The following is a 24,619-nucleotide window of genomic DNA, read 5'->3' on the forward strand; positions in this document are numbered from 1 at the left end:
AAGCATAGCTAAATACCTACCAAGTTCTTTTACTATTGTCTGTTTAAGCATAGCAGCTCTTTAATTAAATGTTAAGATTGCTTAGACTGCTCTAGTCCTAATGGTGAAATCTTCAGTGAAGCTTCTTTCTGAAACTGAAAATGTATTGGAATTCTCTTGAATGCAAGGGAAAGTATCACTGTGGTACAGTCCTGGTCATGGAAAACCAATTTTCCTTTTTTTTAAATAAAGGAGATTGATGTATTATGTACTTACTAAACATAACATTCACTTAGGTCCACACCTATTTTCCATTGAAAAGCCATTATGCTGGCATCATGCAAACATATTAAACTCATTGTTTGTTTGAAGTTATACAAAAAAAAAACCCAAACCCCAACATATTTACATTTACTTTCCCAGCCAAGAGCAGTTAGGCCCCGCCCATATTGATGTTATAAGGACTGCTTTTTAAATGAATCAGTGTACCAATTGGAACAAGGATCTCTTGGATATCAGTCTAAAACACACTGTACAGTAACAAAGACAGTCTTAATTCTACAAGTTAACGAGAGGCTGGAAAATGGCCATTTAAAAATGAACTATGACCATAATTCATAAGCGGATCTCAGGAGAAAAAAAATACAAGAAAGATGTATGATATAGACCAGGGGTCTTTAATATTCAATAAGGTGCAGTTAAGAGAAAATTTCCTCAAGCAAAGGTCCAGAACATCATAATGTTCATAACTTACATCATGACTCAGTGCCATATACTGTTTACTGAAGTAGCCTAGTAGGTAGTAGGTATATCAGCAACGTAGGTTGTCAACAACTGAATTTCAAATCAAATAAAGTACAATTCAGTAATATTTCAACATTTGTCAGTTTTCTCTTTTTAGAGCACGTCATGTAAATTAACTTCCCTCTGACTCACTTTCTTCTCCAACTGCTGTTTCTCGCCTCGTCTCTTCCCTGTGTGTGCGTCACTCACTCGAGTCTCAGTGTTCATCGTAATGCACAGATCTGAACGCCTGAGTAGTGTCACGGAGATATTTACCACACATCCAATTGGTCTGCGAGTCTCCCGGGCCACGAGTAAACCGGTACCGTAATGAACAGAAACGATACGCCAATGAGAATAGGACCACACTGTCAAAATTAAATAATTCTTCATAGTTTATCAGTTATAGGCCAAGGTCTGCATAGGATGGCATCTGGGTCCAGACTGGGACCGCGGCCCACCTATTAGTCACCTCTGATATAGACAAGTTAAACAGGGATCGGCAGTGCTTTGTCCACACCTGGTATTAAACAAGCTACCAAACCAACAAACAGTCAAATCTCTGCTCGAGAGCTTGTTGCAATGTTTATTTGAAGTCAGGTAAAGGCACAGAACAGTGTTTGCATCACTCTCATTGTTGTGAGTTTGTCATAGGTAAACATGGGACAGAACAATCCAGAGGCCACATCCATCAAACTTCTCAGAAAGAACAAGAGGAAAGCTGATTGAAGAGAAAAATTAGTCTTACATCAGCATGCTTGCTCTGAGATATTTGAAATGAGGGCTGGAAACAATTGTTGGGGATCACCAACTGCCAAAACCGTTATCTCCTCATAAAGCTTACAGGGGTAGTATAGAAGGGTGGGGCTGGCAGCTTTTCAATTCAGTTCAGTTGAAGTTTAACCTGCTAACAATTCAGGAAATCAACTATTTTAAGATATAGCTTAATTCAATAATTAATTTAATAGTTTCCAATTGCCAACAACATGTTTTTTCTTATCCAGAGTCAGATAAATTCATCAATACCATTTTATCTTCCTCTGGTTTCTGAATAAAAGCAGCTTCATCGCTGCTAGCTAGCTAATCTCAGAAGCAAGGAATTAGACCTCATACCCTGCAGGTAAAATGCATAGTTCAAAAATAGATCTAAAAACAAATGCCTAAACATTTTTTTCAGTTTCAGATATAAACATATTAAACAAACCCTAACTATCCAACTCCAGGGAATTTGTTTACTACTAGCGAAGACAGGCTAGCCAGCTGTTCCAGTCATTATGTTATTAAGGAATAACTATGTCCTCTAGTTGATTCTAAGTAACCAGAAACACATGTTGATTATAATAATGCTGAATATCCACTTGAACTAATCCTTATTTGAATTAGTTTCCCAAATTTAATTGAGATTCAGTCCCTTATACCTCAACCATTACTGGATGGAGGGCTAAAGTCTAAACAATATGAACAGAAAAGTCTGTCATATCAGAGAACAAAACTTCACATTATGACATTATATTTTCATGAGTCTTGTAAACGGCAAGCCTTCTTCCATCCATTTAGTGTACTGGATCTGAATTCAGAGAACACTTGAATAGAAATAATAATAATCATAAAAAAACAATAGTGTGATATATTACAAACATAAAAAAACAACAATTTACACTTTGTATAACTTCACTCTCACAAATGACAAAAATATAATACTGATTGATTTGAGCCATTTTAAAGCACTTCAAAATTAAAATTATTAGTACATACTTGTAAAAAACAAATCTCACTGAAACTTAAAATCTTAAATAAAACCATATACACAAAAAAGAACAAAAGTGAGGAATGTTTAGCATATAAACGTGCCCTCATCTGTTTAGCATAAATCTGATACTATGTACATTACAGCTGCATTACACTACATTAATGCAAATAATATTGGTCTAACATATGAGTACATATCAAGAGTAGATTACATTTGTAGAACTACGCTATGCCTAAGTGGATTCCTACCATCACAGTATTAGAAATGTCATTCGTGACCTGCTGTTATCTTTTGGTGGTTTGATCAGTTCAAGGACGCAAACACACCCTGAGAAAGCTCATCTGCATTTTGCTGCCATGGCAAGACGAATAGGATGGTTACAACTGAAGAGTAAAAGTTTAAATGGAATGAAACATGCAATAGCAATATGAACAACTCTTCATGGTGCTACTGCAATGGGAAAAGACTGTTTGTTATGCGCACTGTTGTTTTCCATCAGAAACCTCAAGACAACATGCAGCTTGATGCTTATTCCCTGAAACATGACAACAGCTGAGATACAGCTGGTCCCTCTACAAGCTATCAGGGAGTGCTGTCTTCCACTTTGTTGATGAATTCTCAAATGGAATAATTCAAGCTTATTACAAATGTGTATATATATATATATATATATATATATATATATATATAGAGGCATCGACATCATTTAATATGAAAAAGGTCCAAGAACAGTCCTGATTCTGCAGTCACATCTCTGTAAAGTTTAGTTTCAATGCTAAGCTAAAACATCTGGTTTTAATTAGGGGTGGGCAATATGACAAAAACGTATAAATTACACTACGATACACTTTTCTGAATTTGTCATGAATGCTGTCAGGACCTCTAAATGACTGAACGACTGCAAGTATAATAAAAAAGACTGTGGGAAGAATGAAAACGATAGTATAGTAACTTCAGAAACTGCATAGAAACAAGTAGTTGACTTGATGTCAGCCCAATATACCACAGTCTCATTTTATGAATATGCTTCAGCAACTGTTTGAATATTCATCTTATTCCTTCTTAAATATCTCATTTTTATTTCAAATGTTCAGTAACGTTATATTTTTGCCACATCACCCACACTTACTTCTAGTATTCAGATCCTAATTAAAACTTTAAGAATTAAACAGAGTATGACAAATGGCAAATCTGCCAGCATCTGAACCAGGTTTCATTAGTCTAGAATTCTGGCTATTGATATTCATTATAAAGATGCGCTGACATATTATTTTAGTGCCCTATTTCCAACAAACAGTTCTTTCTGAGCTATATAAAACATTCCTTCCAGTTCTGCCTAGTGATTCTAACCACGTTTAGTGCAAAAGCATGTTCACATAAATACAAGTATACATACCAAAACAATAGCAATAACATACTTGATGCCCAAAATAAAAAGTGCTACAGTGAAGTTGGTAAAGCAAGGCAAGGTACTGTTCATGAGAATGTAGCTGGCTTTTTCTTCAGAGAAAAACGTACTTTGACGTACTTGGAAAAGTCTCAATGTATGTACGTGTGGGTATGTAGGTAGGTGCAGGTGTGTTTGTGTCTGTCAGTCAATATGGATAAAGTACCATGCTCTAGTGGTCCAGGAAGTGGCCAGAATCATTTTATGGTGAGACCAAGATAGGTTTCTGGCCCGACAGTGGTCTAGTGTGGATTCAGGCCAGCCCATGCACGGCTGAGCCCAGCTGTTCTGCAGCAGGGGGAGGTCACTCCGATCATGGACAGAGCGAGCGCACATCTCAGATGGTGATGTAATGCTGCCGGAGCTTAGCCATCAAAAACTCATGGGTCAAATTATGTCTTGTTATTATTCCTACAATCTGAAAAGATGAGGGATGCATACAATATTACAATATATGTCATTCCATAACACAAGCACAACACAGTCCTAGGACATTAAATTCCTAGAATTATTTAACTTTAACGCTATTTGCATAACGTGCTTTACAATCATTACGGAATTGATGTACAATAATCCAGGAACTGACCCAATAAGGAGTGAGTAGAGGACAAAAGCGACAAGAAAAACTTGTTAAGGCTGGCTTTACACAATGAATCTTCCATGCAACTAGTGCACAAGTTACATGCAATATCATTTCTGTGCAATCTGACAGTTACAATGAGATTAATTAAAGTGAAATTAATAAAGGCATCAAACAAAAGAAAGATTCATATTATACTACCTACATAGGATAGTAGATATAAGAGTATGGTCAAAGTAACATATTACCTCTTACATCTAGTAGTCCTCATGAATAATTACCAAGCAAGATGTTGAACATCACGTTATGAGATTAATTTGCTAAAATGTATTAATTATTATTTATTTATTAATAATTAAAGATAAGCCTATTTAATTATGCCATGTTCCTTTCAGGACTTATAAAACATCAATTAAGTCTACTATAACTATACAAAGACAGTTTTCTCACTAATACTAATGTTTCAGCCTTGAGGCTCTCATGAACACCCTATTTGATCAAGTGCAATAAAATGCAAAAACTCATGACAAATCCGTTTTCCCCAGAGTCTGGGACCTTGCCAAGCTATGTGGCATGCACATACTTGCAGACCACTGCGTTAGGAAGTCAAGGATTGGCAGCCATGAAGCTAATTAAACATCCTGAAGACTATTCATTAAAATTTTTGGGGTAAATCCAGAGCTTTTCACTGCAGCCTACATGGGCCTAATGCCTCATTTAACTATGGATGCAGAGCCTTAAATTTCTCCACTTCTCAAGATGAAGGAAAACTCTACCCCCTGTTCCTATTTTAACATTAATCAATAAAAATTAACATCTGAATGTGACCAGTGAAACTCCACCTGCCCCTATAAACATACCTCTCCTACGGCGTTGACCACAGGTAGGTGCCGCAGCCCCATGGTCCTGAACAGGTTGAACACCTGTGAGACGTGCGTGTTTGGAGAGACCGTATATGGACTTGGGTTCATGTATGCAGTCACATCCTGTAGCGAAAGAAAAAGGGTCATAAACAAACAGAAACAGGGAGAGAGTTTATGCTGAAGGAATTAGGCTAATTAGTTCTGAGAGTTTAGTGAACAAACTATTATTAGTGCAGGTCCCACTTCATAGCAAGTGCACTTGGCCACTAATTGATATTTAATTTGTAACCAATTAACATCAGTGTAACCACAGCTTATTGGCTCACTTTCTTTCCCTCTCTAAGCTGATGAGTATGAGAACTGCTCAGAGCACTGGGTTATTAGCTTAGCGTGAGATGAATCGCTGTGAGAGCCTCACCACAATCATGCGTGGGTTGAGGAGGGCTAGGTCAAGGTCATGGATATCAGGGAAGCGTGGGTAGTCCTCCGTCATTTCTGCATATGAGAGCCGTGGCTGAGATGCACTCTGAGAAAGAGAGAGAGAGAGAGACAGATTTGTAACCTGGAGAAAAGTTTTCAGGAAAGTTGTCAAACATTTGATTCAGCCACAACATTTCTAATAACGGCCAACATTCTGCCCAAAGCAGAACATTATGCAACTTCAGTTAAAGTTTACTCACAGGCTATGATGCACTACATCACAGTCAACATGAAAATGCAATAGTTTTTCTGTTGAAGCACCACTTACAGTTATGTAATAGTCTTATATGTTTAAAAGTTTAAAAGAAAGAACACTGTGCTTATGATGTGCTGTGTAATAATTATGGCGATTATTTGCCTTTGGATTATGGCGACTGGTGTTTAGCACACTTCTGGTGGACTATCATGAAGTGATTTTAATGATAATGAATATACATAATGGTATGCATAATGAACTTTATAGTGATTAGTGTTACAGTGAACATGGTGAAATCTATGGTGTTTGGAATTACAGTGAATATGGTGAATTCTATGGTCACTGGGGTTAGACTGAATATAATGAACTCAGTGCATATGGTGAAATCTATGCTAACTGTAGTTATGGTGAATATTTTGAACTCTGGTGATTGGGGGTAAGGTGAATATGATGAAGTCTATAGTGATTTGGGTGATGGTAAATATGGTAAATTCTATGGTGTATGTCGTTATGGTGAATATACTGAACTCTATGGTTCGTGGTCATGCTGAATACAGTGAACTGTATAGTTACGATGACAATCATGGTGATGTCTATGGTGATCATGCCTATGCTATAGTTTATGTTGGTTACAACAGTTGTTCATGTATGAGGTGTCAACACTGACCGACTGGTTCTCTGCATAACAGACGCCCCGGATCAGCAGGTTGACCAGCTGTGAGCGCAGTATTAGACCGTGGAAGGTGAGGGGGCGGAACCTCTCCTCCATACTCCACTCCTCACTGGGTGACTGGTCCGGGTAAAGGTTGGGGTAGGGCATGTGTCTGTGCCAAGAACAATAAGTAGAAACGTCAAATGAACAACCGCTCAGTTCTCAGAAGCAAACAGCTTTGTTTGTTCAATATACCTTTATTTGGGAAATGAATTTTTCAGTTCATGTTCAAGAGGCTATTTTGCACATAAAAACTAATATACAGTGGTGTGAAAAAGTGTTTGCCCCCTTCCTCATTTCCTGTTTTTTTGCATGTTTGTCACACTTAAGTGTTTCGGAACATCAAACCAATTTAAACAATAGTCAAGGACAACACAAGTAAACACAAAATGCAATTTGTAAATGAAGGTGTTTATTATTAAAGGAGAAAAAAAAATCCAAACCATCATGGCCCTGTGTGAAAAAGTGATTGCCCCCCTCGTTAAAACATACTATAACTGTGGTTTTTAACACCTGAGTTCAATTTCTCTAGCCACACCCAGGCCTGATTATTGCCACACCTGTTCTCAATCAAGACATCACTTAAATAGGAGCTGCCTGACACAGTAAAGTCCACCAAAAGATCCTTAAAAGCTACACATCATGCCGAGATCCAAAGAAATTCAGGAACAATTGAGAAAGAAAGTAATTGAGATCTATCAGTCTGGAAAGGGTTATAAAGCCATTTCCAAAGCTTTGGGAATCCAGCGAACCACAGTGAGAACCATTATCCACAAATGGCGAAGACAGGGAACAGTGGTGAACCTTCCCAGGAGTGGCCGGCCGCCCAAATTTACCCCAAGAGCGCAGTGACGACTCATGCAAGAGGTCACAAAAGACCCCACAACAACATCCAAAGAACTGCAGGCCTCACTTGCCTCAGTTAAGGTCAGCGTTCATGCCTCCACCGTCAGAAAAAGACTGGGCAAAAATGGCCTGCATGGCAGAGTTCCAAGAAGAAAACCACTGCTGAGCAAAAAGAACATTAAAGCTCGTCTCAATTTTTCCAAAACACATCTTGATGATCCCCAACACTTTTGGGAAAACATTCTGTGGACCGATGAGACAAAAGTGGAACTCCTTGGAAGGTGTGTGTCCCATTACATCTGGTGTAAAAGGAACACTGCATTTCAGAAAAAGAACATTATACCAACAGTAAAATATGGTGGTGGTAGTGTGATGGTCTGGGGCTGTTTTGCTGTGTCAGGACCTGGAAGACTTGCTGTGATAAATGGAACTATGAATTCTGCTGTCTACCAAAAGATCCTGAAGGAGAATGTCCGACCATCTGTTCGTGAACTCAAGCTGAAACGAACTTGGGTTCTGCAGCAGGACAATGATCCTAAACACACCAGTCCACCACTGAATGGCTGAAGAAAAACAAAATGAAGACTTTGGAGTGGCCTAGCCAAAGTCCTGACCTGAATCCTATTGAGATGTTGTGGTATGACCTTAAAAAGGCCGTTCATGCTCGAAAACCCTCTAATGTAACTGAATTAGAACAATTCTGCAAAGATGAGTGGGCCAAAATTCCTCCAGAACGCTGTAAAAGACTCATTGCAAGTTATCACAAACGCTTGGTTGCAGTTGTTGCTGCTAAGGGTGGCCCAACCAGTTATTAGGTTTAGGGGGCAATCACTTTTTCACACAGGGCCATGATGGTTTGGATTTTTTTTCTCCTTTAATAATAAACACCTTCATTTACAAATTGCATTTTGTGTTTACTTGTGTTGTCCTTGACTATTGTTTAAATTGGTTTGATGTTTCGAAACACTTAAGTGTGACAAACATGCAAAAAAACAGGAAATGAGGAAGGGGGCAAACACTTTTTCACACCACTGTATATGTGTAGGCTCAGTTTAAATCTATTATGTGTATAACCACTTCACTGAAAAGAGAGCACCACTATACAAAGCAGCATCATGGCAGTTGTGCAATTTTTTCAGTGAGCATAAAATGCGCTTGGACTACTGGGTGCCAGTGAACCATGGTCATTTAAACAGGATTACCCTTGCCCTTCACAATTCTTTTCTCCTTCTGGCTTTTTGGCTCTCTTGGAACATTCCGCACTGTTTGCTTTTATTGCTATGAAATGGACAACAGCAACTAGGATTACAGCTTCTTGAACTGACACCAGGACCAAAGAACAAGGCTTCACTCTGGGCTTGGCCTGCAGACCAGTGTTGGCATGGTCACTGAGACTGACCATGCAGTCTTTGGCTGAGCTCCCAGGGGGTGTGAGGCTGGAGAGCCAATCAGCTGAGACCACAATGTCATGTATTTACACATCATCAAGAAATAGCTTAAAACGTCTTAATTTACACAATCTTAAGCCAAATGTAGTTGATCAGCTAAAATGTGTTTGGTGTCAACCAACGTAGCGAACCATAGTAGTATTTGATACCGATTTACTTTGTGATGTTACAACTAGATCTCTAAATCATCACAGGCTAGACACAAACTGTTTGGAGCCGTTACGTCATCTCAAATAGACTTATTTATGTGGTTTTCTGTCCATTTGCTGTCCAAACCTCTGTCCATTTTTAAATCTGTATGTCATACAGTATTACAACCAATCTATTGTAGACATCTGGTTTGAACTGTATGTGATTATTTAATCTTGTAGCTCTAAAGAAGCAAAATGTCTTTAGTAAGCTAAAAAAAGGCTGATAAACTACATTTGGAGGTAAGGAGTACAGTGTACAAATTTGTCTGCCTTCAAAATAATTTTCCTTCCAGTTACGCATAACCACAATTCTCCTGCAGTTGCCCACAGATGCTGAAATATTATAATTCGCTATGGCAAGACACAATCTCACTTAATTTCTGTAATAAGAATCACAAAACGAGTTTTTCACTCATTCTGGAAGCCTGTGGTATTGTAAATTAGTTTTTTGCAGGGGGCACGCACACCATGCATATCAAACGAGCAGTATGTGAGGGCAGGGTCGTGGACCCTGAGGGGAGAGTGCTATTTAATGATCCGTAACAAATTGCACAACGTAGTGAAGCATTATGCTCGTTCTCTCCGAGCTCAGACTGCAATATGTTACTTATCATATTATTACAGTAGATGGGTACACATTCTTTCATGTCAGATGATGCAATTCATTAATTCACTTGCATGCCATTAGCGTAAAAGCCAAACGCCTCTGCTCCTGAAAAAGATGTCTGAAGTATTTTTGGCAAAGACAGTTTGTGTTTCAACGTAACTTGTATACAAATACCAAACTGTCATTTCCATGTATTCCAAATAATGAAAGACCAAGTACTAAGAAAAGTACAACAAAATTTGCATTGAAGCACAGCCATACATTACACACTTAAAATGTTTTTTCAAGGGTTCTTTAGTTCATAAAATGGTTATATATAGAACCATTTTAAAAAAAAAAAACCTTTTCATGATTAAATGGTTCTTTGCATTATGAAATGGCTCTTAAGACTGAAGGAGAATGTGCTGTAAATGGCTCTATATAGAATCGTTTTGAAAATGGTTCTGTATAGATCCAAAAGGGATCTTCTAACAAACATTTGACATTAAAACAATAGAAGAACCCTTTCTGGTGCTATATAAAGGGTTCTTTGAATGTTTGTGGTTCTATATAAATTGATAGATTGATAGATGGACAGATAGCTAGATAGATAGATAGCTTGACAGCTAGCCAGACAGACAGACACACAGACAGACACAAAGACCCCCAAATCCCCAAAATGTATAACCATATTACCATTAAAAGTGACATGGAACAGTTGGGTGAAAAGTTTATGTACATACAGGCTACAATGTTCAAACTCATATCTCCACACATTTCATGTTTCCATATATATGAGGTAGTTTCAAAATAAAAATAATTAATAATTATAATATAACACAAAATAATTAACAACTAGAAGCATTAATTGACTTACCAAAAGAAATGTATGGTAACACAAAACATGCGTTCTAATGAAATGAGTTAAAATGGCTTTAGCTCGGGTGTACATAAACTCTTGGCCTGGAATGAATGTATGTCATGGGTTCAGTGTATCATTATACCCCTCCTGCTTAAGTGAACAAACATCATATTAAAATAACCATGATACTGCCTACCTTCTCTCCAGCATCTGCTGCAGAATGTCCTGCCCTTCCTCCGCTGGCTCAACCCCCACTTGCTCATCACACACATTGCGCAACTCACTCGAAGGGTATGATTTCATTGACTGGCATCTCCGTCTCTGCTCCCCCGCCCGGGTCAACACACTGGTTTTCTGTGGGGGAAAAGATCATTACTTACTATTACTTTAGGTTAAAAGACACTCTGAAAACTCTTTATTTGGAGTCAGGCCTTACCTGCTGTAAAGAAAAGCTACATATTCACAAGAAAATGTAGCTGTTGTACATGTATGTATTAAATGTATCAGATATGCAAATACACAGCACATAATGAAAGCGCTTATGGAGTGCTGCATTAGCACGATGTATGAGAAGCAAACGCTCACAGAAAACTGCTGCTCGTCCCAGTGTAGATTCTAGTCTGACAATTAATGCCAAAGCTACAAGCTTTAAACAGCTTTTTTAATACTTAGAGCTGGAAAATGTTAATGTAAAAATTGTAATGTAAATTGTAAAACCATACAGGCTTTACAAGTGGGAAAAATAAAATACATAAGAAAACACACAATAAGCAACCTTTGAATAACTTTACCACACTGCAAAGTTTGCTCTTATTTGCACCACATTACTAAGCTGATGAACAAAGAATTTGTGTAACCTGTCTTGATAAGTTTACACTCTACTTATCAGTAGTTAACAGTCTACATTCTACTGTTTGCTTGAGAGTCTGCCCTTTACTGTATGTGAAATAACTTTCTGGCTTGCATCTGGAACAGTGACGCTACTGGCATATTAAGGATTTGTGGCCTTAATTGTTCAATTATTGTTAAAAAAAAACTAAGACATCAAAAGCTGAGAGCAATGCACTTGAGAGGGTACAAAAAGGGCAATAATCCTTTATTTCTGTTTGGCAGGATTCACATTTGTTATGAAACCCTGTAACACTGACGACAAATCCTCCACCTTTAAAGGGAGCGATTTTAAAAATACAGGTCACTTGCACCATCTTGTGGACAAAAATTGTACCATTTCAATGTAATACTCATGAACTACACAACTTGGTAACTGATTTAAAAAGTGTAGGCACAGTGCAGACTGAAGCATCTTGCAGACTGAAACTATAGAGCTGGAACTTAATAGTCAAGAACTCCAAAACTCGGTTAATAATACTGTATAGTTTATGTAAACTATATACAGTCTATTGCAGGGGTGTCCAATCTTATCTGCAAAGGGCGTGTGGCTACAGGTTTTTTATTCCAACCAAGCAGGAGCTCACATGATCAGGCTTTCGAAGCATGACCAACTGATTAAAGAACTGGAAACAGGTGAGCTCCTGCTTGCTTGGAATGAAAACCTGCAGTCACGTCGGCCCTTTATGGATAAGAATGGACATCCCTGGTCTGTGGTATATACCCATTGTTGTTCTTTTGCTCATATACTTGTCAGAACAGCTTGTTATTGCGAGCATTACAGCCACCAACCAGCTAACTTTTTAAATCTCATAAAGTTTGAAGGATATACTTTGTTAGGTCTGCAGACCAGTTTCTGGCTGTAGCCATGTTATACATTATAAACATCCGTTATGACACAAACGCACATGTTCAGAATGTATTTATACAATTAAATTGGGAATACAATCAGATACAGGAGTTTACTCTGCTTTCATTCTTCGATTTATTACCAAACTCATTCAGTCAGAAGGAAATTGTTTTTTGAATGGCTAGCCTATTCCAACTGAGGAGTACACATGGACATATTGAATTTCAATTGAGTTATTAGTTGGATTATTAACGGATTATCAGGATGGATGAACATGTGCTCATTGATTGCAATTTAAGGTTCTAAGGATTATGCACATTAAAGTTTATCCAGATTAAAAACATTTGATGACTATTTTCAAAGGCATTATTTGATGAATTCATTTGTTAAAGCTGAATTTAAACTTAATTTTAGATTGCTGATTATTTTACTACAGCATATATTGTTTTTATTTTTTATTTCACATATACGCGATCTACTGATTACTGATCTACTATTACTGTCACTACAGTATAACCACTACCATCCAGTCAGGTAATGATTGGGTGGTCTGGGTCAGTTTTGGACAGAATTTTGCTGTACTCAGGTCTCAAGATATCTGGCCTAAATAAAGCTCCATTCTGTGTATGGATAAACTGTATGTGTTGTAGAGAGTGCTGTACCTTAAATCTAATGTTGTTGCTGACGAGGATGTTTCCCTTCATGAACTCTTTCTCATACTCGCGGTTCTCAGTCACCACGGGGAAGGCATGGTACACGGTGGTCCTCAGGATGCTGACCAGAGACTGGATTCGTGTGTGTGGGTAAACGTACGTCAGGTTGGGCTCCATGATGTCACTAGCAGTCAGTCTAAGAGGCGGTCAGGAGAGAGAAAGAGTTGAAAAAGACGAATATAAAACATAGAGGGATATATAATGATGAAAATGGCATGAAAAAAGTGAATTAAAGAGAAAAAGAATTAAAACAAGAATATTGTGAACTGCCAAAATGCAAAGAGCAAACACAGAAGCTTTCTCTCACTTATCCATTTCTACTTCAGTCTCCCACTCCAGAAGCGGCACACCTTTCAGATGGATATGAATGTCATAAATTCCTTTATTAAAGAAATCTCCTGTCCATTTGGCCACCTAATAAAACACAAAGAAAATTAGCATCTACGGACAACTAAAAAAAGGGCAACACAAAATACAGTATGGCATGGCTTTAGCAGAAACTAACCTGTTTTCATATCACAATCATTTCTTTAAAAATCCTGTCCTTGAACAAGGTTTTTTTCTCCTCTAGCAGACATAATTAAACACCTTCTCATAAAAGCGCTGACTTCACTCTTACCATCAGTGTAATCATGATGGGAAGGCCGTAAGTGATCTCATTGGTGGATTCTATTAGGATGACTGTCAGGCTGATGGTCATGCGCACCACGCCTCCTAGGAAAGCAGCTGCTCCGATCAGAGCGAACGTTCCAGAATATATATGCATGCCAAGATTCCTGAAGTTAACAAAACAACAGCATTTGAAATCAGTCACTGAGAACTGTCTAGTCTATCCAAATGTTACAGCAAACAGTTGTAAAAGTCGAGGTGACTAAATTCAAGCTAGTTAACACATCCTGTACAGGAAACAAATTAAAATATAAATAGCATTTTTTTGTGCAAAATTGGTAAGTTTATCATATTGCAAATAAAAAATGAAAAAGTATAAAGACAACATTTAAAGCCATAACTTTTGCTTATGTTAAATTCAGCACATTTTCAATGTCAGCTTCTTAACAAACCTGTCAATCATCAACAATGTCACATGACATGACCCTAATACCCAGGCCTTTTTCTTGCATATGCAAATTGCCACATATACAGTTTTTGGCCAGAAAATTAGAAATTATTACAACTAACTACAAATGATTATAATATTCAAAAATCATCACTAGTGCATCACTATTACTAATTTATTTTGATATTTGATATAAAAATTCTTCTGTTCATAAATATTCCTAGTGATCTATATCACAGTGCTGAGTGAGAGTGCATTCCCTAAAAGGTTAGCAGGTCCATCTGCACCTAGCAAACACTCCTAATCATCATTACTAATCACAACAGGCTGTAACATCAGTTAATTGGCTCACTTTGAACCTCATGGCCCTAAATAAGGAGGTCATTGTGTCGAATGTTGATCGGCCAAATACTACTAGAAATACTTAGTCTTTTATCTACTGTAATAAATAGATAACAGACTGATATACTTTAGGTAACGAAAGGACTTCGGTATCCATATTTCTTAATTAGGCTACCTACACAACAAAACTGGGTTATCTACTGCACCATAAATATCAACATATCACTCATTTGTATTTTCACTATTCATTTGCACTCTTACATTTTAAGGATGTTGGCCACCAGGCGTCCAAGAGACGCTCCACAGAGCAGCGAGGGGACAAAGAGTCCACTGGGGACAGACACTCCATATGTCCAACAGCTCAGCAAAAAGTATAGCACAAAGAACAACAAGAGGGTGACTGGACTAAAGGTGGCTAGGAGAGAGAAAAACAGAAATCAAGTCTCCTGAAAAGAGCGGAAGCTTTAAAATGTGATATTATATTTAGTTGCTGGTACCAGTGGAATTTTTTGTTAAATATATTTCATATATATTTATCATAAATACACAATCAGCTTTTTCCTGATGCTCAAAAAATGAATAACTTAATGACAATTGTGACTGGAAATTAAATAAATGAAATGAAAGATTTTGGACTAGATGGTACTATGTTGTCTGCACTTTATAAAGAGCGAAGGTTCTGCTGTTGTGGTTAGTGGATGTAATCTGTTTCACTTGTGTATATTCAACACATATTAAGATAATAAACACTGTCTTGTGTTAACTGCCAAAGGGGGATGCTAATCGGTGACCAAAGCAAAATACATCTTTGTAGGCCTGCTGCCACGGAAATCTTTTTGTATTATTTGGCATGCGGCACATATTAACTGTAACAAATGTTAAACACTGTGTTTTGGAAACTGGACAAGATTTACTGCCATTATCTCCAAAATTATGATGTGCAATTATATTTAAAGACTGCGACTGCTGCACTAATGCACGCAGTCATGAGAGCAGACCTTCAACATACGTTGTACAAAAAAAGTTACAAATACTTTTGTTAAAAGTCAGATTACTAAGCTCAGACATTAATGGAACAGATAGCAAAAACAGGGAACCGCCTGAGTGACTCACGATAGCAGGGCTTCTGTATGTGGGAGTGTGGAGGATTTTGGACTTTGAAGTCACAACCATCATTAATCCACCTGACTCTCACCTGAGAGCTATCAGGTGACTTATTTGTGAGTATGTACATGCACGTGTGTGTGTGTGAACACTACTGTCTCACCATCTTGGTGGAAGAGCTGATGTATTGCAGTCTCCTGAGGGTTGAAGAAAAGAGTTGCCATGTCATTGTAGGTCCTGTTGGAGCAGAAAAATTGCCGTATGGTCGAATTCACATCCTCATTGGCTGACACCTAAAAAAAAACACACACAAAAAAAATGCAAGAACATTAATAACAAACTGATATCAAAATAAATAAATGAATGATGTAATACAACATCTACAAAGATACATTTCAGCCTTGTGCTTACAACTGACTTTCTTTTGGTCCAAATATGTTTCCCAGGGCTTATAATTTTAAACATACAGTACTGTTCAAAAGTCAGAGATAACCCTTTCATTCGTTTAATTTCCTGTTGAAACAGCCGTTAAATACAAGTCATTAAATTTTTTTTTTTGTGAAAACAAGCAGAAAACCCTCACCGCCTAAATATAAAATAATTTATTACAGTATTACAGCTTCCATTCTTTTCAGAAGACTTGATTTAAAAAAAACAAACAAACAAAAAAACTTGATTACAAAGAAATCTGTAGGGATATTTTTCCACACCTACAAAGTTCAGTCTAAGAAGTTGGTTGCATTTTCTGTATCTCACAACCCAAGTAATCCAAAACACGTTTAATGATGCTGAGGTCTGGAATTTGGACGATTCTTTGTTTGATTTGCAAACGTTCTTCTTTACAGCTACACATCCTTTCAGACTTAGTGTTGAGTTGTCTTGTCACAGTGGAAGGACAGACAGAAACACTGTATCTCCCAAAGATGAAAGCTTTAAATACTGTTTATGGGGATAGTTTTGGTGGTCTATCACGTTGTTGGGAGTCCCTGTTAGGAGTTTCACTGCATCTTTTTTCCCACTCCTGTTTTGGAGCCCACCCCCCCAAGTGTGAGTGGATTATCTTTTATCTAATCTCCTCAGAAATATCTCCTGAAAAAATAAATCATTTTTCTTAATGGATGCTTATGGACTGTTGTTTTAGGTACTTAAAAGGAGTCTTTAATTGGAATGCTGTATATTCGGTTATTTAGTGTAAGGACCGGAATGTGCAAAGATCACAAACCATTACAGTTCATTAGGCCTTAATGAGTCATTCAGATAATGGAAATTATATAAGTAATCATAATGGGGGAAAAAAACAGAAGAATATAACTTGTGTGCGAATATCAGAGACAGAACTAAAGTATTAAAGAACAAAGAAAGTAGTAAACAGTAAACAAGAATAAACAAAAACAAAAGCATGCGAGAGCGAAAGAGGGGAAGAAAAAGAAAAATACATACAAACTCTTTTATTTTACACTTACTATTGCTGTTGTGTTGTTGGCTGTCGGGGGCGCTAAATCCCTGCACTCTCCTAAAGTCATGGAAGCCATGAAAACCACCACCGTTGTAAGCATACACACCAGGAGACTCTCCAGTACTCTGACAAACAGAATTGAAATGCCATTACCTTCATTATTCATTTGCTGTGTTTATTTTCTTATATCCCATCATGCAATTTTTCATGTTCAAATCTGGTTAAACAAATACTGAAATGTAACATGCTGGTCATTTCTAAGGTGCTGGAGAAACAGGCAGAAACATCAGTTAACAGGACAACCAGTAGTGTCTTGCAGGTACCTGATGAATTTGGCTTTGGGGTGTACGTTCCTCATGCGGTACTTGGCGAGCCGCTTGTTGATGCAGTTGAACATGGCGCCCAGCAGGCCTCCCACTACACCCATCAGCACAAAGAAGGCCAGGTCCACTGCAGTCCATAAGTGACAGTTCTTATCCCCATCTGGACACTGCAGAGACGCAGAATACACACAGAGTCTAGAACACAAATGAGGATCGCAATCTCCTCCTTCAAATTTGCTTCTCTTTACCTTGAATTCTCCAAAGTTGAGCAGGCCAGGGAGCTGAAAGGAGCCCCATTTGTTGTAGTTGATTCCAGAGCGAAAGAAGTTGAGTGTGAAGGTGGCAGACATGGAACAGAACAGCTACACAGAGATATGCCGCAAAGAAATCAAGACATGTATATATCAGCAAACATCTGTATTTTGTCCTTGGTTTGGTCATATTCTAAAGTTTTCCTGCACAAGTTCACCTAGTAAAATGTGTGATTTTCATCTTTTATCTTTTCGAATATTCAAGCTATTTCTTTTATATTTAAATGTTCTCTCTTCTGATTGGCTGCTCTAAAGTCCATATTTTCTGAAAGCAGTGAGGGTTAAAACACAACAGTACTGTAGGCAGAATGGCTAGTGATACAGAAATGTGTCTGTGACATCACAACCATGTTGAATTAAAAATGTTTGTGAAGATTTGCATATATGGACTATAGCACATGGTAAGTTTTGGAACATTTACATTTACATTTACAGCATTTAGCAGATGCTCTTATCCAGAGCGACTTACAAGAAGTGCTTTGTCAATCTAGAGAAAGTATCTTTGCTAGTTACCAATAGCTTAGAGAAAAAGACCTGAGTCCTGAGCTCAGATACTGCTAGAAACAACCTTACATAGTACTTTTTAACTGTAATTTAAAAAACATAAGCAATTCCATACTTGACCCACCATAAACAAAACTGAACTCTGTTGGACAGTTCTTCTCCTACACTGTCAGAAAGGTACATTTTTCATTCATCAAGGCACAAACAATGTAAATGTACCATCAAAAGGTACAACAGTGGTTTTAAGGTGCCAGTGGAAAAGTACATATTTGTATATTTTGATAACCTAATGTTTTAAAACAGAACAATGAAATAAAAAGCCTGGAGATGAGACGGGATGTGTGGAGTCGATACAACTTAGAACATATCATTTTAATGGATTATATATCACCTCAGGGACAAGAGTGGTACTGCCCCAGTGACATTGTAGTAGTTCAGGTGACATGTCTGTTTCTACCAACGCAAGCTAGTGTGTGTTGCCCTCATCTCCTCACCACTTTCCATGTCAGGGCCTGGTTCCAGAAAGATGACCCCTCCTCCAGACTAAAGAGGGTTCCCCCAATGGGAGCCCCGAATGCTGCTGCCACTCCAGCTGCTGCTCCCGCCGACACAAAATCCCTTTTATCCCTGAGGTTATATAAGCACAGCACTTAAATGATGTGGTTGATATTAAAAAAAAAAACAAGATTAGTCAAAAGTTTTATTAACATCAGGAAGGACCGGCTAATGGCTTTTTAATGATGTTGGTTAATATATGAGAACACGGGTGAAAAAAAACACAGATTAGACTGTGAACCACAAGGCAGGGAGACTTTCTAAGGATACAGCACAATGTAATAATTTAACATACTGGTACAGCATGTTCTTTCTTGCCTGATGCGAAATGATTAACAGCAGCAAGCTCTTACCTGTCACTACGAAAATAGGGAAAGTGAAAGCGGATTTTCTTGAAGGTGATGCTCTGAAACTAAAGTGACACAAAAACACGGCTTCAATTTGGTGTACAGTAGATAGACCAGTAGATTAATGTATTCTGCAGCCTATGTATCTTGTTTTAATTAACTTGTAATCACTATTTAGACCAATTTATCCCTTATTAATAACTTAGTCATTTAATCATATTAATAACTATTTTTGAATACTAACTTATAACTTACAGTGTAGATTGAAATGTTATAGACATTTAACATTAAAGTGATGGTTTATTCACAGTTTAAAGTATTTTGGCAATAACAAGAAGTCAAACGGTCCATTGCTGGTCCATTTGTTATGAAATGTTTATAGAGTGCAAAAGGAAGCTGACATTTTCAAATAACAGAAAATTGGAGATACAAAGTTTTGCTTCAGCAGCGATGACATAACGTTACATACTGCATATACGTTATGACATAATAATAACAACAACAACAACAACAACACTTCTACTTCTTCTATTATTACTACTACTACTAACAACAACAACAACAACAACAACAATACAAACCATTAAAGCACATTAACAACATTTTCATAAATCCTTTCTTTAAATCTGATGCCAGGCTTGGCAATCTTATTTAAACATTCCTGCTCTATTTATGCAGGCTTAATTACAAACTGTATAATTGGTACCTGTGGTAGTCCAGCACCTATAATAGCTCCACTGTGGATCATTGGCCCTTCTTTTCCAACAAACAGACCTGAAACATAGGAATGTATTGCACAGAATTATAGTATGTTGGATCCCCAATACTGCAAATATCAAATCATGTATTCTATGACCATGGTTTAGCGAGTAAGTTCAAGAAAATGCCAGGATCAGAACTGTTCACAGTGGCAGTGACTGGAACCAAACGTCTGAAGAGTTGAATACCTCTAAAAGCTACCTACGTCATGGAAAGTTATTACATAAAACAGTCATGGATACACAAGGCCTGAGACATCGCATTTCAATAGCTCATTATTTTACTATTATTTACTACTATTTTACAGGTGATAGATCAGAAGTAGGTAACCTGGCCTTTTTGGATAGCAAATAAAATAGCTATATCTGCATTGCATACATTGTGAGCCCTTGTGCCCATCAATACCACTATGAAGAAATCAGAGTTGGTATGTTTCTCTACAAACTCACCAATAAACATCAAAACACTCTGAATAACACTGTTTACATCACTGATTCAATTATGCAGAACTGTTGAAAAAAAAACAGCAGAATTCTCCTTTAACTACACAGCAATTCATTACCTCCAGCAACAGCAAACAGAACTCCAATGGCTTTGCAGATGAACGTCCGCAGTCGCACAATCCCTGGAATCTTTACTCCGTTTAAGTAACTTTTAATCTCTGGTATGCCTGATCCTGCTGCTACAGGCTGCCATCACACACAACAAGAAATAAATTCAAAGTTTCTGCAACAGAAGGCTGAAAATGACTGAATATACATTCAGAAAGCTGAATATACACCAACTCAGGATTAGCACTTAAACTGCTTTCGTTTTGTCACATCTAAAAATGAAGTTAATATGCAATAAACAAATAACTTTGAGCTGATAAGACTTTTACAATATATAACAAAAATACATGTGCCTACTATGGATGTGTGGAGAGCAAATACAGCGTATTGTTACCTCAATCAGAACCAGAACACTGGCAATAAATACAAAAGCCATGTTGAAAGATAGAAGCTCAAGCAAGGACAACGCAAGACACCCATTTTCACTGCACTCCTCCACAGCTAAAGGATACGTTAAGGATAGTCACTGGGCAAACTGGGCAAAACTCCTGAATAACATGCTTCCTATAAAACTCCTTTAAAAATTGCTGCTAATATAAAATATTCGCAAAGGATACATTTTCCAACCAGTCTGAACTTCAGCTGTGTGAAGAGTCGGACAAAGAAATCAACAAAGACGCCAATCTGAAAAGACAGAAATAATTATTATTGTGTATTATTGTTTGATAATACACTGTTTGTGCTAACTAGTAGTAGTATTTACAGCACTTAAATGTGAATCCACAAAAATTCAGATGTTTTAATGTTTCCCCACATTCAATGTAACAATCACTGAAAGATCACTTAATGTAATTATGTATTACACTATTGTAATGTAACATTTGGCAAAAAAATGAAAGCCACCATATACAGATGGGTGACTTATTAAGTGCCTTAATAAGGTGTTGAGTCACTGAGTCACTACAAGCCACCAGAACAGCATCAATGCATCTTGGCATTGGAGGGATGTAACAGCATTCTTCTATAAGACATTCTCTGAATTTATGTCTTCATGGAGGTGGTGGAGAGCTCTGTCTAAAACACTGGTCCAAAAATCTCCCACAGACGTTCAAATTGGTTGAGATTTGGTGACTGCAAAAACCACAGCACAGGACTTACAGAATTTCCACACTGATCAACCCATTCAGTGATCCCTTGGATGGAGTTTGCCATCCTGGAAGAGACTCCCATCAGGACAGAAATGTTTTATCTTAAAATAAAGGTGATGATTCAGCATAACTCAGTGATGATACCTTCAGAATAACGGTTATTCTTTTGTGAATCACTGATTTGAGCCTTAGTCTACACCACATTTGCACTCACTCACTTGTATGCGGATGACAAGGATGACTCACCCGAATACATCACACTCATCGAATATGTGCTTTTGACCACAGTCCCCAAGGTTACCATTACTGTTAAAACACTGGCCAGTTGAGCAGTCTTTGTGATCGAAGCTCCTGCCATCTGTGCCCCAATAATGACCCCCGTTTCAAAATCTTTTCTTCTTGCCATCTTGATGCACTGCATGTTAATTGTATTATGCAGTTCACCTGTATGGAATTATCTGCAGTTTTCACCCGTCTGTGTAATCTGTGACACGCTTCAATGTTAAAATTGAAAGAAAAAAAACAAAAAAACAAGCCTGTCTATAGGAAGCTACAACAGACGTTCAAGTGTAAAACCCATCTACAGAGCAAGTACATGTGAAGTGCTTAATATCACAAATCATAATGTCTAGAACTAAGAAGGGCTCAAATGGATCATATTGTCTTACCGCACTTATCGAACCTTTAGTAAGGTTTAAATACGTAATCACAGCTTCCTACTGAAACATCTCTGACAATGAACTTCTAGTACTGGCATATGGTCTATGTAGGCATGGAGCCAGGCGAAATTATACAGGAATAATTCCTACCAGGCCTGTAGATACTCCAATGGCAAACACCAACATCCACTTGACAGCTTCATACTTTTTGGTTTTCTAGAATATAAAAAGTAAATTAGACAACAAATGTGACAACAACTGGCCAAGATGCAGTTACTACAGACATATATACTACACACTGTAATCTGATACTTCACCTTCCTGTCCAGTCCTTCCAACACCTCCACATAGGGCTCATTAATGCACCGGTCGTAATCCAAACTCTGTTTAGAAAGGGGGTGAGCCAAACCTCAGCCATCATATTCATTAACTATGCGGTTTAATTTGATTGAAGATAGCATAGTGTGTCTCACCTCATAATCTTTCCTTGGGAGTATTTCGTCTTCATCTTCCCTGGTCTCGCCCAAAATGGTCTGACAAAGAAGATGTAAAAGGAGGATAATGAGGCTCATTTTCATAACAATAGTCAAGAAAGACAGTCCCTAAGGGCTGATGTGTGGGTTAGCTTCAGTAGTGGCAGCTGGCAAGCAAAGCAGATGGTCAACATTGATTCTTAACAAAGGGTCCTCTCCTCAATATGCACACTAGGCTGTCTTTACCATTGGTATTTCTATTCCTCTTACAATATACATTAGAACTGCCTGGGTTTCAAATACAGCACCTATAGACTGAGCCCGGTGGCAGGCCTGTTCACAAAGTTCATGATTTCATTGTGACCATAAAAATTAAACAACACCAACTACAACCAGCCAACAGTGTCAGATCATTAATAACGCTGAAAGCACTCTCAACGTGTAAAATAAACACAATGAACACGACCCTGTGTGACTAAACTGGTTGTCATTCCCACAACTACAAGAAAGGCATGAACTGTTTTAGCTAATATAAAAACACGGAGAGGGTGGAGCATCTACAGGAAGCTGTGCTAGCTAACGTTAGCATCGCTCAAAACATTCTGCCATAAACGCACACACGGCAGCCACACGGGCAAGATATTGCATAGGAGAGTCTAGCTGGCAAAGAAACACAAAATGCAAAGAGGTCTACACGGTACCAGTTCCTCTGGTGTCCTGGTTTCTCCTTCTGTGCAGCAGCAGCACTGACAGCACAAGCAGCTCCCACAACACGCCATGTTCAGCACCAGCCAACACTAACGACATCCGAATCCTGAACGAGTCGTTCGTTTGAACCGGTTCTTTTCATTGAACGAACCAACCGACTCGTAACCGAGTCGAACATTTTTGCAGCGTCTACATGCCCATGTTATAGAGTAAATATTTCTCTTAATATCCGAATAATGATCATTCATTTAACTGCATAAAACTACAGAATTAAAAAGACCACTTTGAATCACATTACTAGCTCTTTGAACCACTTGCGATGCTTTTTGTGGATTTCCCGCTAGCGTTAGCTCTGTTTCCGTTACGTGTGTTCGCGTTGCGCGTTGCAAATCGGACTCCGATGGTTATCATTTTATCCGGAGGAGATGGCGGTAAAATGCACGTGTGAATCAACGAATTAATTGACCGATTGATCGATACCAATACTGTGTCAATACGATTCAGATAAACGGATATCTCGAAAGAATCGATTCCATAAACTGAATCGAACCTCTCATCACTAACCACATTCCGCTCATGTGACGCACACGGACCTCAAATGTTTCAAGCGCTCTGCAGCGGCGCAAGTTTCGCGCAAAACGGACGTGATAAAAAGAAGTCATGAACAACCTGTAACAACCATAGTATAATTGTATTAATCAGCTTCTTTTAAATCACCCACACACACTGTGCTCTAAAGCATTGTGAATAAACATAATCAACATAATAAAATAATAATGCACACGTTAAATAAAAGGTCAAGAAACAAGATCGAAGATCAAACTAGATTAATAGGTGAAGCAGAATAAAATGTACAGAAGTACAGAATACACTGAAGTCATGACGTCAGGACATGGACCTGTCTTACTCTTCTCTCTGCACAGACTACAGGTCTGTTATACTGTATGACTGCGCTGCTTTAGTTAAAGCAGAACCTGTCGTCAAACCCGAATCTATAATCGTAGCCTTGAACACACTGGCTCACTAAATCCATAACCAAACCCTGTCAAAGAATAAAACGCACACACGCAGACAGAACACGCGTAGTGACTGAGCGTTGCGTCGGTGTTAAATAAAACATTACAGCTGCTGTGTGTCGAACGTACCCT

At 38.0% G+C, this 24,619-nt stretch overlaps 1 protein-coding gene across 1 annotated transcript; it reads right to left on the reverse strand.

The window, feature by feature from the left end:
- Nucleotides 1-1,325: 1,325 nt before the first annotated feature.
- On the reverse strand, nt 1,326-23,585 carry clcn6 (chloride channel 6). The gene is made up of 23 exons (XM_017705797.2): nt 23,465-23,585; nt 22,764-22,823; nt 22,608-22,673; nt 22,441-22,506; nt 21,101-21,167; nt 20,878-20,984; nt 20,495-20,621; nt 19,880-19,947; nt 19,180-19,238; nt 18,766-18,898; nt 17,705-17,818; nt 17,457-17,623; nt 17,141-17,258; nt 15,841-15,970; nt 14,835-14,988; nt 13,794-13,950; nt 13,482-13,588; nt 13,124-13,310; nt 10,920-11,077; nt 6,746-6,902; nt 5,821-5,928; nt 5,400-5,525; nt 1,326-4,377 (listed from the first exon to the last, which is right to left on the reverse strand). The coding sequence occupies exons 1-23, from the start codon at nt 23,540-23,542 to the stop codon at nt 4,297-4,299; spliced, it is 2,595 nt and encodes an 864-aa protein (XP_017561286.1). The 5' UTR covers nt 23,543-23,585; the 3' UTR covers nt 1,326-4,296.
- Nucleotides 23,586-24,619: the final 1,034 nt, after the last annotated feature.

The sequence above is a fragment of the Pygocentrus nattereri genome, chromosome 29 (genome assembly GCF_015220715.1).
Source record: "Pygocentrus nattereri isolate fPygNat1 chromosome 29, fPygNat1.pri, whole genome shotgun sequence".
NCBI lineage: Eukaryota > Metazoa > Chordata > Actinopteri > Characiformes > Serrasalmidae > Pygocentrus > Pygocentrus nattereri.